This window comes from Bufo bufo, chromosome 2 (assembly GCF_905171765.1).
Source record: "Bufo bufo chromosome 2, aBufBuf1.1, whole genome shotgun sequence".
NCBI classification, from domain to species: Eukaryota; Metazoa; Chordata; class Amphibia; order Anura; family Bufonidae; genus Bufo; species Bufo bufo.
The window spans coordinates 681387487-681403105 of NC_053390.1; the positions used below are offsets into that span (position 1 = coordinate 681387487).

General features: G+C 44.4%; 1 protein-coding gene across 4 annotated transcripts in view; it reads right to left on the reverse strand.

Annotated features, from left to right (window-relative positions):
• Positions 1–15619, reverse strand: part of AADAT (aminoadipate aminotransferase) — a 71611-nt gene that overhangs the window by 18912 nt on the left and 37080 nt on the right. For all 4 annotated transcript variants that reach the window (XM_040418664.1, XM_040418665.1, XM_040418666.1 and 1 more), the window contains exon 3: positions 9793–9961. In XM_040418664.1, coding sequence (XP_040274598.1) covers positions 9793–9961 — 169 coding nt within the window. The remainder of the gene's footprint in view (positions 1–9792; positions 9962–15619) is intronic.

The following is a 15619-nucleotide window of genomic DNA, read 5'->3' on the forward strand; positions in this document are numbered from 1 at the left end:
TCCCTAGCTTCCCCCCCCCCCCCCCCAATCTGGACTTTTTAGGGAAATCAAAACAAATTCCTAACCATCTCTGTACAGCACTATGGCATATGTTTGTGCTATATAAACAAATACAATTATAATTCTCTTTGCAGGAATGAATGAGCAGCACCGCTCATAATATTCACCAGGTGCTGACAACAGATCAGATGCCTATATAAGTATTCTTCAAGACATTTCAAAGGACACATTTCAATCTCCAACATGGATTGGGGAAAATGTTAAATAACTTATAAAAGTTAACATAAACAATACAAAAATGTCACATGATTTCTATGGGAACGAGGAGTGACATTTTTAGTTATCATGCTCTGCTTGAAGGAAGAGGAAAGGAAAATCAACACTCATTGTGCTAAAGGGAACAGTAACTATAAAAATAGCATTCCTAGATCCAGCTGGAAATGGGTCTTAAAGAGGACCTGTCACTACAAAATGCAATGCAATCTGAAAGCACCACCTTATTGAGCAGAAGAAGCTGAACGGGTTAATATATAGTTTTGTGGGAAAAGATCCAGTAAAACCTGTAATTTATGAATTTATATATCTGCTTTTCCCACCTCCTGTGTACAGCTATCGGTATATAGGGGGAGGGGTTATGTATAAGTGTGCATAGCTGTCAGTCACTGATAACCCCTCCCTCCTGTACTGATAGCTCTTCACATAAAGTGGAAATAGCAAATATATAAATGTATGAATTACAGGTTTTACTGAATCTTTTCCCACAAAACTATATATCAATCTTCTCAGCTCCTCCTGCTCTATAACATGGTGCTTTCAGATGACATTGCATTTTGTGGTGACAGGTCCTCTTTAAAGGGGTATTCCCATTACAGAAGGTGCTAACTTATTACTAGGATACAACTGCAGGGAGTTCCACTGTTCCTGAGAATGAACCAGAGCTAAACCAGTGCCGAGGCAGCTTCAACATCTTCCCTTGCACAGTGGAGCTCCAGGCCGCCAAGTGAACAGGAAACTACAGCTTGGCCCTAATTATTCCTAGCCATATTCCAATGCTTTCTGTAATAGTAATACCAATTAAAAATGTTAAACTACTGTAGTCCTGGTAAAATTGACATCAGGCTACTGAAGTGAGTATGGAAAGTCCCATTATAGTCAATGGGCTCCAACGGGGAAAGGTAGTATCTGGCTATGCCGGATACAATGAAATCCGGCAGGCTGTTCCTCTGCCGGAACAGTCTACCAGACGATTTTAGCGCTAGTGTGAAGCAAGTCATATAGGGAAAATGTGTCAGGACTTTTTCATACATTCAATTGTCTCACAACGTCAATCAAACAAAAAGATTGTGAATAAATATTTCCACCATGCACCTCAAAAGCATGTCGAGATACTTATGTATGTCTCTCCTAGGTGTTCTCAAGTCAATTTCCTAAATTCCCTTTTTGTCTTGTCTATATAATCCAGTGGGCATATGCAAAAAATGTAGATCACTCATGAACTCTCATGCAATATGCGTAGTCCTGGCATTCAAACTTTTCCTGCTGTGGTTGATTTGACAGTTTCAGCAGTTTTAATGAAAGGATATGCCCTATAGTTACCACATTTGTAGGTCACTAAAACCCTGCGGTCAAGCCAAGTTCCAGAAGGTCTTGGTGGCTCATAGTGACTTTGCATTAGCCTGTCACCAAGTGATCATCTCCTTTTCTAAAGTTAGGCCTCATGCACACGACCGTTCCAAAAACGGAAGCCGCCCGTGTGCCTTCCGCAATTTGCGGAACGGAACGGGCGGCCCATTGTAGAAATGCCTATTCTTGTCTGCAAAACGGACAAGAATAGGACATGTTCTATTTTTTTTGCGGGGCCAGGGAATGGAGCAACGGATGCGGACAGCACACGAAGTGCTGTCTGCATCTTTTGCGGTCCCATTGAGGTGAATGGGTCCGCATCCGAGCCGCCAAAACGGACTGAATTGGTTACAAATTACAATGTCATGTAAATCTGTGACAGCCCTCAAAGTCGCTAAATGTTTTTGGAAGATTCCCATAATGTTACTAGGTTTGATTATCAATTTGTTAGAACATGTGTGGGATAACCACATTTAGGAAATTTATTCCTCTGTTCTCCTGTCTGGTGAATGAGTAATTTCTTTGAATCTTTCTTGAGACGAGCTGGGTGATGTTTTTACGGCTATGTGGGTTTTTAGGAAGTTGGCCCACATAATCCTTATTGATTTTAATGTCTAGTTCATTGATCAACTGGATGCCTATTATATTATCATACAAATTCGATACAAATCTAATAAATGCAATGTAATAAAATCCAATTCATTCCCACAAAATATCTGGGGGCTCCACATCAAATCACAATCCTGAAACATGATGGGTTTTGTGGTAGCCTGCGAAACCTGCGCTCGTGCCAAGGTCCCTCATTCACGGCCATCGGGTTCTCTCCTCCCGTTACCCATTCCTTCCCGTCCTTGGACGCATCTGTCCATGGACTTCATTACGGACCTGCCTCGTTCCTCGGGGAAGACTGTGATTCTGGTGGTAGTGGACCGTTTTAGCAAAATGGCGCATTTCATTCCCTTTCCTGGGTTACCCAATGCTAAGACGCTGGCGCAAGCGTTTGTTGATCACATTGCTAAATTGCATGGCATTCCTTCAGACATCGGTTCTGATAGGGGCACGCAATTTGTTTCCAGATTCTGCAAGGCCTTCTGTTCTCGCTTGGGGGTTCGGTTGTCGTTCTCTTCTGCTTTTCACCCGCAGTCGAATGGTCAGACTGAATGCGTCAATCAGAATCTGGAGACATATCTGCGCTGTTTTGTGGCGGAGAATCAGGAGGATTGGTATTCTTTTTTGTCCCTTGCTGAGTTTACTTTAAATAACCGTCGCCAGGAGTCCTCTGATAAGTCACCATTTTTTGGTGCATATGGGTTTCATCCGCAGTTTGGGACATTCTCTGGAGAGGGGTCTTCTGGTTTACCTGATGAGGAGAGATTTTCCTTGTCTTTGTCATTTATTTGGCAAAAGATTCAGGGTAATCTGAAGAGGATGAGTGAGAGATATAAGCGTGTGGCGGATAAGAGACGTGTGCTTGGTCCGGGCCTGAATGTGGGTGATCTGGTGTGGTTGTCTACAAAGAATATCAAATTGAAGGTTCCCTCCTGGAAGTTGGGTCCTAAGTTTATTGGGCCTTACAAGATCTTGTCCGTCATCAATCCCGTTGCCTTCCGTCTTGATCTTCCTCAGACTTGGAAGATCCATAATGTTTTTCACAGGTCCCCATTAAAACCTTATGTCCAACGCACTGTACCCTCCTTTTTGCCTCCTCCTCCGATTTTTGTTGATGGCAATCTTGAATTTCTGGTCTCTAGGATTGTGGATTCTCGCATTATCCGCGGTTCTCTTCAGTACCTCGTTTATTGGGAGGGTTATGGTCCTGAGGAGAGGATGTGGGTCCCAGTGGCGGACATTAAGGCCACTCGTCTCATCAGGGCTTTCCATAGGTCTCATCCCGAGAAGGTGGGCTCTGAGTGTCCGGAGTCCACCCGTAAAGGGAGGGGTACTGTCACCGCCAGTTCTGTGAGAAGGTCTGAGAGATGTTCTTCTCTACCTCTTGTATGACGTTCTTTGTTTTGGTTTCACTTTGTCATCTCCTTTCCTTCTGCCAGGTGTCACTTATGTAGACTAATCGTCTTCCTTTATATTCCCTCCCATACTGCCTCACTTTGCGGTTTATACTAGTTCCTGGATGAAGTGTTCACTGCTGGAGGCTGCTGCTGTTTGCTCAGATAAGTCTTTTCCTTTATTGTGTTTCCTTGCTGTCTTGATTCTAGGTGACCCTGACTCCGTCCGTATTAAGTGCAGGGAGCCAGTGGTCGTGTCCCCTCACTATTATAGGTTTTTCAGGTGTCACACAGTCTTAGGTACGTGGGCATGCAATCGTCTACCATTGAGACCCTTGCATGTGCATAGCAGTCAGGGAGAGCTCTTAGGGTTTTAAAGGGCTCACCTATATGCTCCTTAGTTTGGGATCAAGCCAGTCAGTCGTTTATTTATAAGTTAGAGCTATCTGCAACTTCACCCGTGACAGATAGGTGCGGGTCCCACCTCTGGTACCCGCACCTACAAGGAGAACGGAGCCGTGGAGAGTTATGGTCAGACCACCACCAGGCGCAGCTCCCCGCCTCTCCCATTGAAGTGAATAGGAGCGCACCGCGCATACAAGGACACCGCTCCCATTCATTTCTATGGGGCTGACGGAAATAGACGAGCCAGCCCTCGGCTTTTTTCGGCAGCTCCATAGAATTGAATGGAGGGCGGCTGCGCATGCGCAGTGCGCCCTCCTCAACTTTCCCCGCTCCGTTCTCCTTGTAGGTGCGATTATGCCCCCATTGTCTAAGATGGGATAACCCCTTTAATACCTGCCAATATCCTGCTGCCCTTAGACACAGCTGGTTTACACTGCATGCTGTTATTTAGTTTATGTTCTGTTCAGTTCATTTATGGTAGATTGACACATTCGTTTATAGGCTGTGTCATCCAAAATCAACCCCTTCAAACATCAACTAACCACCTTAAAAAGCTACAGTACTAACCACTGGGCCATTGTGGTTGAACATGAACATTGTGTTTTGTTCTCTTAAAAGCAGGTTAAAAAAAAGAGGCTACGTTTGAACTCATGACTCCAATAATAAGTGGCTGCAGTATTACCCACTGTGGCTGGACCTGCGGATGTTGTTTTCTTGAAAATGGGTAAAAAAAGATTACATATATATTACACTCAACACAAAAATTGCAACAACAAGAAGGACAAACTGTAAGGTTATGCAAATTGAAGTAGGAGGTGTCTCTAAGATCTGCAGATGATCACATTTTTAAAAGCACCTAGTTCTAATCTGTGGTATGTGGGAGGGGCCTAGGCCGAGATGTTAGAACTGTTCAATGAAATTGGACGTCACATTCCAAGGCTAGGGCAGCAAACAGGATCTAAACAAACCATCAGAAGGCATTTGCATGAAAATCCAGATGTTTCATTGACCACACCACCACTCTCAATCTATGATGGCGCACAGCAAGATGGCAGAAGAAGCTGCAATAGAGGTCAATTCTCTTCAGCGATGTCCCACTTTTGTCTTGGGCACAATAACAGCTGGAGATTGGTCTGGACGACTATGTGGGCAACCCCATGTAGAGGTCTTCACAAGGAAATGTCACACCAGTTCGGTATGGAGTGGTAAAATGTACGGTAGCCAGACACCTCTAGTCTTCATTCCAGGTACACTAACGGCTCAGTGGTACATTTATTTGGTGGTTGAACCAGTGTTATGGCCATTTCTCCAAAGTGTCCTAGGAGCTGTTTTTCAACAGGACAGCGCCAGACCGCATGTTGCTTGTGCTACTGTGAGCAGCCTGCATAGCCTAAACGTTCTACCATGGCATGTAGCATCTCCAGACTGGCCCATCGAGCACATATGGGAGGTCATTGGTTGGCAACCGCCACTCATTTCAGTTGCCAGTCCCTCCCTCACTGCTTTGCCACTGCCTGGCTGTTCAATGAAAGCAGCGAGGGAGTGACTGGCCAAAGAAATGAGAGGAGTTTGGGTGCACTTGATTAACCACTTAAGGACCACAGGTTTATACCCCCCTAGTGACCAGGCCCTTTTTTCCAAATCGGCACTCCACAACTTTAGCGGTTTATTGCTCGGTCATGCAACTTACCACCCAAATGAATTTTACCTCCTTTTCTTCTCACTAATAGAGCTTTCATTTGGTGGTATTTCATTGCTGCTGACATTTTTATCTTTTTTGTTATTAATCGAAATTTAAAGATTTTTTTGCAAAAAAATGACATTTTTCACTTTCAGTTGTAAAATTTTGCAAAAAAAACGACATCCATATATAAATTTTGCTCTAAATTTATTGTTCTACATGTGTTTGATAAGAAAAAAATGTTTGGGTAAAAAAAAAAAAAAATGGTTTGGGTAAAAGTTATAGCATTTACAAACTATGGTACAAAAATGTGAATTTCCGCTTTTTGAAGCAGCTCTGACTTTCTGAGCACCTGTCATGTTTCCTGAGGTTCTACAATGGCCAGACAGTACAAACACCCCACAAATGACCCCATTTCGGAAAGTACACACCCTAAGGTATTCGCTGATGGGCATAGTGAGTTCATAGAACTTTTTATTTTTTGTCACAAGTTAGCGGAAAATGATGATTTATTTATTTATTTTTTTCTTACAAAGTCTCATATTCCACTAACTTGTGACAAAAAATAAAAAACTTCCATGAACTCACTATGCCCATCACGAAATACCTTGGGGTGTCTTCTTTCCAAAATGGGGTCACTTGTGGGGTAGTTATACTGCCCTGGCATTTTAGGGGCCCAAATGCGTGCGAAGTAGTTTGAAATCAAAATCTGTAAAAAATGGCCGGTGAAATCCAAAAGGTGCTCTTTGGAATGTGGGCCCCTTTGCCCACCTAGGCTGCAAAAAAGTGTCACACATGTGATATTACCGTACTCAGGAGAAGTTGGGCAATGTGTTCTGGGGTGTCATTTTACATATACCCATGCTGGGTGAGAGAAATATCTTGGCAAAAGACAACTTTTCCCATTTTTTTTATACAAAGTTGGCATTTGACCAAGATATTTATCTCACCCAGCATGGGTATATGTAAAATGACACCCCAAAACACATTGCCCAACTTCTCCTGAGTACGGCGATACCACATGTGTGACACTTTTTTGCAGCCTAGGTGGGCAAAGGGGCCCACATTCCAAAGAGCACCTTTAGGATTTCACCGGCCATTTTTTACAGATTCTGATTTCAAACTACTTACCACACATTAGGGCCCCTAGAATGCCAGGGCAGTATAACTACCCCACAAGTGACCCCATTTTGGAAAGAAGACACCCCAAGGTATTCCGTGAGGGGCATGGCGAGTTCCTAGAATTTTTTATTTTTTGTCACAAGTTAGCGGAAAATGATGATTTTTTATTTTTTTCTTACAAAGTCTCATATTCCACTAACTTGTGACAAAAAATAAAAACTTCCATGAACTCACTATGCCCATCACGAAATACCTTGGGGTGTCTTCTTTCCAAAATGGGGTCACTTGTGGGGTAGTTATACTGCCCTGGCATTCTAGGGGCCCTAATGTGTGGTAAGTAGGTAAATGACCTGTGAAATCCTAAAGGTGCTCTTTGGAATGTGGGCCCCTTTGCCCACCTAGGCTGCAAAAAAGTGTCACACATGTGGTATCGCCGTATTCAGGAGAAGTTGGGCAATGTGTTTTGGGGTGTCTTTTTACATATACTCATGCTGGGTGAGAGAAAAATCTCGGCAAAAGACAACTTTTCCCATTTTTTATACAAAGTTGGCATTTGACCAAGATATTTATCTCACCCAGCATGGGTATATGTAAAATGACACCCCAAAACACATTGCCCAACTTCTCCTGAGTACGGCGATACCACATGTGTGACACTTTTTTGCAGCCTAGATGCGCAAAGGGGCCCACATTCCTTTTATGAGGGCATTTTTAGACATTTGGATCCCAGACTTCTTCTCACGCTTTAGGGCCCCTAAAATGCCAGGACAGTATAAATACCCCACATGTGACCCCATTTTGGAAAGAAGACACCCCAAGGTATTCAATGAGGGGCATGGCGAGTTCATCAAATTTTTTTTTTGGCACAAGTTAGCGGAAATTGATATATATTTTTTTTTTCTCACAAAGTCTCCCTTTCTGCTAACTTGGGACAAAAATTTCAATCTTTCATGGACTCAATATGCCCCTCATGGAATACCTTGGGGTGTCTTCTTTCCGAAATGGGGTCACATGTGGGGTATTTATACTGCCCTGGCATTCTAGGGGCCCTAAAGCGTGAGAAGAAGTCTGGAATATAAATGTCTAAAAATTTTTACGCATTTGGATTCCGTGAGGGGTATGGTGAGTTCATGTGAGATTTAATTTTTTTACACAAGTTAGTGGAATATGAGACTTTGTAAGAAAAAAAAAAAAATTTCCGCTAACTTGGGCCAAAATAATGTGTGAATGGAGCCTTACAGGGGGGTGATCAATGACAGGGGGGTGATCAGAGAGTCTATATGGGGTGATCACCCCCCTGTAAGGCTCCATTCAGACGTCTGTATGTGTTTTGCGGATCCGATCCATGTATCCGTGGATCCGTAAAAAACATACGGACATCTGAATGCAGCCTTACAGGGGAGTGATCAATGACAGGGGGGTGATCAATGACAGGGGGGTGATCAGGGAGTCTATATGGGGTGATCACCCCCGTCATTGATCACCCCCCTGTAAGGCTCCATTCAGACGTCCGTATGTGTTTTGCGGATCCGATTCATGTATCCGTGGATCCGTAAAAATCATACGGACGTCTGAATGGAGCCTTACAAGGGGGTGATCAATGACAGGGGGGTGATCAATGACAGGGGGGTGATCAGGGAGTCTATTTGGGGTGATCAGGGGTTAATAAGTGACAGGGGGGGTGTATTGTAGTGGTGTTTGGTGCTACATATTACTGAGCTACCTGTGTCCTCTGGTGGTCGATCCAAACAAAAGGGACCACCAGAGGACCAGGTAGCAGGTATATTAGACGCTGTTATCAAAACAGCGTCTAATATACCTGTTAGGGGTTAAAAAAATCGCATCGCCGCTGGCAGGCTGGAGATCCACTCGTTTACCTTCCGATCCTGTGTGCGCACGTTCACAGGAAATCTCGGCTCACGCGAGATGACCCCAATCGGCGTTAGTGTGACCTGGGAGCGCCGCAGCGATGACGCCTTTCGGCGTTAGCTTGGCGGGAAGTGGTTAAAACGCTGTTTTTCTTTTGTTGGTCCGACGCTTTGTTCCCAAGTTATGATACTTTTTCTTAATATGCAAATTAGGCTTTTGTTGCAACAAGAATCCTGTGTCATCAGGAGTCCTACAAATACAAGTGGCGGATGCGCTGCCTCTGTACACTGCAGTTACACGCGCGATGTTGCTTTTGTAAATGACCAATGCTCAGTTACCTTTGTTTGTAGGGCTCCTGATAACACATCATTAGATGTAGAAACGCGTTCAGCCTTAATATTAGGGGAAGCAGAATACAGAGTAGTGCAGTTAGATGTCTCATATCTAGCAACAGATAGGTGTTACCAGCAGTCTGAGAGGGGTATTTAATATATTTTTTTTAACAATGTCCATTTTAAAGGGAATAATGTGTTCATTTTATTGTACAGGTTGTTACAGGTTCGACAACACTCATCATGTATAGATTTTTTTTAAATGTTTTTTATATATTTTTTAAATGGCAATAAAGGATTTAGTTTTTAACTGAGAGCAGCATTACCTACAATCCTGCCCATTACAATGGGGGACCAGCTGTATAATATAGCTAGAACCCACAAGTGATGGTGCAGGCACATGTATGGTGGGGGGCGTTAACAACCTTTCCGCTGCAAAGTACTATTAGGGTGCAGAGCGGGATGGAACTAAACATGTATGTGCTCCCTCACTACTGAGCCTCTCACATTAGTTACCAGTTACAGCCTGCAGGTATTGGGCATGGTCCACCAGCAAGCTGAAGATGAACTACAGGTTGTAACCCTAGGTAGCGAGCTAGAAACATCAAATTACGCACCAGTCATTGGTGAGTGATTACATGGGAAACTATTAAAGATTTAATAACTATAGATTGAGGATTCTTACTTTGTACTGCATCCTTTTAACAGATTTTACAAGTTTTGTATACCATCTTTGATGACAAGCTACTGAACTTACCCTGGTGTTGCAGTGTACTGCAGTGCTTTCTTCATCAAAGTCTCCCCAATTTCAATGGATGTTCCATCATTCAAGGTAACACTGGTTGATTTAAAAGGGAATGTATCTGGATTTGGAGCTCCCCCAGCAAGTGATATGACTGATGGCGGAGATCTCATTAATAAATCAGCTGCAAAAAAATTGAAATACTGCAGGTTAGAAATATAGAACAGCCAAGTAAAAGCTGGTCTTGCAATCAGGGTCATACTGGCCCACCAGAGGATCCTCCAGTAGTCGCATGCTCTGCCACAATAATGCGCTCCAAAAGGTCTAGCAGAAGACAACCCCATTTGGAGAGGACGATCACTTGCCACTATGGATTCATGAACATATAACCGATCAGATCTTACTGATAATATGTCCTGTGCGTAGTGACAATGTGTTTATGATGCAATTTAAAGTTGATGTGGACTTGTTCTATATAAATGGAGGGTGGGCTCTCTGGTGACCCCAAGAAACCTCAGACTGTATTAAACATATCTCAGCTTGTTTATAGCATGCTCATGAATGTGTACCTGAGTCTTCTCAGTCTTATAAAGCTTTCTAGAGATTATTAGCATTAGCAATAATGGTGATATGAGTACAGGTCACATAATGATCTGATGGATTTGATTGTTAAAGGGGTTATCCAGAAAAATAAATTTAGGACTTATCCTCAGGATGGGTCAGCAGTATGAGATCTGCGAGGGTTCGTCACCGGCGACCCCTACCGATCATCTGTTAGAAGAAGCCTTGAACACTGCAGCCCTTTCCTAGGCCAGTGACATCAATGTACATCAGTCATGTGGCCTATTTGCAGCTCAGCCCCATTCAAGTCAGAGGAGTTTAGCTGCAATACAAAGCACTGCCACTATATCATGTACGGCGCTGTCGTTGGAAAGCTGCCGGGAGCCTGCATCACTCTCCAGAGCTTCGGTGAGCACAGCGGCTCCCTGAAACAGCTGATTGGTGGGGATGCCGAGACTTGGGCCCCCCCGCTGATGTGATAATGATGACCAGAGGTCACAATGAGCCTCCCTGAAAAAAGACTCATGCACACACATGAAGCACCGCCCCTCTCCCAAGAAGTCCCGCCCCTCACGGACATCTCTCTAACCAGGAGCAGCTCCAGAGTCTGGACTAAACACTACATTGTGGTTACAGGACCTGTGGTGATGTCACAGTCATGTGATCAGCTATGTGTGTGGGAGGAGTTAGGGGGACACAGGCTCAGGGTAGGACTGTGCTGGTGGAGAATGCAGAAGTACTTTATGTATGGAAGGCGAGAATAAAGCAGGGCTATGTCAGTGTAACCAGTCTATTATACAGTTTTCTGTGTTCACACAGTAGTTCTATCTGTGTAATGGACATGTAGCAGAGCTGTGTGTGCAATGTGTATATAGTAAACTATCTGTGTAATGGGCATGTGGTAGAGCTGTGTATGTCATATGTATATAGTAGCGTCAGGTGGGCGCTGCGTAGGGCAGCGTCAGGTGGGCGCTGCGTATGGCAGCATCAGGTGGGCGCTGTGTATGGCAGCGTCAGGTGGGCGCTGCGTGTGGCAGTAGCGGTCTTATGTTTAGTGTAGGATGTTGGATAAATTTAAAATTGTCTACATTTATTTCTGCATGGGAGACTAGCAATGGTTTCCGTGCAGAAATATCAGCCTCATAACATTATGTGGGCCTATGCATTATACACTGCTCAAAAAAATAAAGTGAACACTTAAACAACACAATGTAACTCCAAGTCAATCACACTTCTGTGAAATCAAACTGTCCACTTAGGAAGCAACACTGAGTGACAATCAATTTCACATGCTGTTGTGCAAATGGAATAGACAACAGGTGGAAATTATAGGCAATTAGCAAGACACCCCCAATAAAGGAGTGGTTCTGCAGGTGGTGACCACAGACCACTTCTCAGTTCCTATGCTTCCTGGCTGATGTTTTGGTCACTTTTGAATGCTGGCGGTGCTTTCACTCTAGTGGTAGCATGAGACGGAGTCTACAACCCACACAAATAGCTCAGGTAGTGCAGCTTATCCAGGATGGCACATCAATGCGAGCTGTGGCAAGAAGGTTTGCTGTGTCTGTCAGCGTAGTGTCCAGAGCATGGAGGCGCTACCAGGAGACAGGCCAGTACATCAGGAGACGTGGAGGAGGCCGTAGGAGGGCAACAACCCAGCAGCAGGACCGCTACCTCCGCCTTTGTGCAAGGAGGAACAGGAGGAGCACTGCCAGAGCCCTGCAAAAATGACCTCCAGCAGGCCACAAATGTGCATGTGTCTGCTCAAACAGTCAGAAACAGACTCCATGAGGGTGATATGAGGGCCCGACGTCCACAGGTGGGGGTTGTGCTTACAGCCCAACACCGTGCAGGACGTTTGGCATTTGCCAGAGAACACCAGGATTGGCAAATTCGCCACTGGCGCCCTGTGCTCTTCACAGATGAAAGTAGGTTCACACTGAGCACATGTGACGCCGTGGAGAACGTTCTGCTGCCTGCAACATCCTCCAGCATGACCGGTTTGGCATTGGGTCAGTAATGGTGTGGGGTGGCATTTCTTTGGAGGGCCGCACAGCCCTCTATGTGCTCGCCAGAGGTAGCCTGACTTCCATTAGGTACTGAGATGAGATCCTCAGACCCCTTGTGAGACCATATGCTGGTGCGGTTGGCCCTGGGTTCCTCCTAATGCAAGACAATGCTAGACCTCATGTGGCTGGAGTGTGTCAGCAGTTCCTGCAAGACGAAGGCATTGATACTATGGACTGGCCCGCCCGTTCCGCAGACCTGAATCCAATTGAGCACATCTGGGACATCATGTCTCGCTCTATCCACCAACGTCACGTTGCACCACAGACTGTCCAGGAGTTGGCAGATGCTTTAGTCCCGGTCTGGGAGGAGATCCCTCAGGAGACCTTCCGCCACCTCATCAGGAGCATGCACAGGCGTTGTAGGGAGGTCATACAGGCACGTGGAGGCCACACACACTACTGAGCCTCATTTTGACTTGTTTTAAGGACATTACATCAAAGTTGGATCAGCCTGTAGTGTGTTTTTTCACTTTAATTTTGAGTGTGACTCCAAATCCAGACCTCCATGGGTTGAAAAATTTGATTTCCATTTTTTTTATTTTTGTGAGATTTTTTTTGTCAGCACATTCAACTATGTAAAGAACAAAGTATTTCAGAAGAATATTTAATTAATTCAGATCTAGGATGTGTTATTTTTGTGTTCCCTTTATTTTTTTGAGCAGTGTATATATGTGAATAACCGCAAGATTCGTACTCCTCCTCGGCTAAAAATACTCCTCAAATTGTTAAGAGGAGTATTTTTACTCTTCTCGAAAAAATGTAGTGAGACCTCTGATGATGACCTATCCTGAGGATAAGTCCTCATTATCATTTCCCAGATAACCCCTTTAGGCTCCATTAAGACGTCCGTAGTGCATTGCGGATCCACAAATTGTGCATCCGCAATACACCCGGCCTACACCCCCATAGAAATGACAATTCTTGTCGCAATTGCGGACAAGAATAGGACATGCTCTATTTTCTTGCGGAGCTGCGGACCGGAAGATCGGGGCCGCGCTCCGGAAATGCGGATGCGGAGAGCACACAGCGTGCTCTCCACATCTCTTCCGGCCCCATAGAGAATGAATGGGTCTGCACCCGTTCCGGATAATTGCGGAACGGATGCGGACCCATTCTACGGACGTCTGAATGGAGCCTTAAGCTTATTGCTGCAATCTAATATTCCTTCCATATTGTAGTAAGTGCTGCTAATAAACAGTACACAGTACTCAAACAGTTGTTTAGCCAGCAGCTAGAATCCCTGACTACCTGGAGGGAGAGAAGCGGCTACCAGACATTTCTAGTCCCTTTTAAGATGGCCATACACTTTTGGCGGCTGTTGGCCTAATGCGTATTCTTCTGACAGCTATACCAAACAAACTCTACATACACATGCAAACTCAGTTCAGCCGAGCATGCATGTGCTTTCACTGGTGGCTTATCTCTCTTGAAATTAAAGATAGAGCATGTTGAAATTCAACACGTCTGATCTTTTCTCCCCCTTTCCCCCCTAACATATGCCGAAACATACATTGGCCAAGAATAATGTATGTGGGTGCCTTTTCCTTAGCAAAAACTATAGGATCAAATTATCTAATCTGATAACCTCCTGATGGGACACGTTGAGTGCCATTGGCCAGTCCACTCAGAAATTATATAATTTAAAGGAGTTTTTCTCTGATCCCAAGAAAGGGGGTCTTGTGCTCTCTTGCTTAAATGGAGCAGCAACTGCATATATACACCATACAACTACATGGGACTGGTGGAGATAAGAGAGTGAGCTGAATGGAGCGACAGACATGTGCAACGATCACTCAAAATGGGGGAACAAAGGACCCTCTGGCCACAGACCCCCTGTGATCAGACAATTATTCCCCATCCCGTGGATAGGGGATAAGTGTTGTTAGGGGAAGACCTCTTTGCTCACACACTCCAAGGCCAGGATATCGCCCATAGCCATGAGTCGGCCGAATCGGTTTGATATAGTTCATAATGGCTGGTGGCCGACTCCTGGGCGTCGAAAAATTTTACCGTCCACGCTGGAGAATTTCACCTGAAACTACAAGCGTAAGGCAGGATCAGCCGACTTTGTGCAAGCCACAGGGAGTCATTTTTATGTATATATTTTTTTTCAGCCAGCTTAGTCTCCTGTGAGCCTGGTGTAATCGTTCATACGTATGTGGAACAAAAAAATGGGTCAAGGCACGCTTTCTGACATAAAGGTTAAAAAAACAGGGCTTCATTTTTCTTCAGAAAAAAAAACACTGCTAAAAAAAGCTATTCGCATATCTTCAAATATTTCTTACATTATGATACGTTTTTCCTTGCCCTCCTGAGATGAAAAAGATCGAATCCTGAACAATGCCTTGTAATGGGCTTGTTGTACATAAAAGGAAAGTGCACATTTTATAGAAACGAATTTCACTTTAAAATGAGCAGAGTACTTAAAATTAATTCTGTCATTGAACAACCAACTACCATTTTTTCAGCACAAAAGTCTATAATCTCATAGCCTCATATTATATTTATACTCATACAGTAAAAGTTACAACGCGCCATAAAAGTGACACATTGCGGGAGCTATTAAGTGCTGTGACACTAGGTTAATATGTGCCCATGTGCAAATCAGCTTCCGAGCAATCGCCATTTATCCTTACACTGCCGTCCTATGTGACAAGGGGGGCAAATTAATGTCCCTTTTGTAATTTAACATGTCAGCTGTTATCGCGTGCGTTCTCCGGGCAGGGCGGCAGTGATCGCAGTTTTACTACAGCTGCCATTCTGCTAATATGCATATCTATTAACACCGGCTCTTTCAAGATTTTGTGTTAAAGGGGTTGTACGGGATTATAAAACATGGCTTCCTTCTGCCAAAAACAGAGCCTCACATGCTCAATGGCTGCGTCTGGGACTAAAGCACAGCTCCATTGATGTTAATGGGCCTTAGCAGCTACATTTTTTCTAATCCTGTAATACCCCCTAAATTGTATAAATTATACTGTTGTACTGGGACATGCTCGGTCAACTCGAGTGACAAGCCTGTGCTGGGCTCCTGATAAAATGCCATATGGGACATCAATGACCCCATTGTGAGTTTTTAGGGCTAAGAGTAAAGATAGTGGTAGGAAAGAGCTAAGAAGGTGTGAGTATAGGTAAGAGGACAACAGGAAAGAGGTTCAGTCAGGGCCGCCGTCAGGGGCCCAGTGAGCAGCTCCATCTGGGGACGGAGGGGG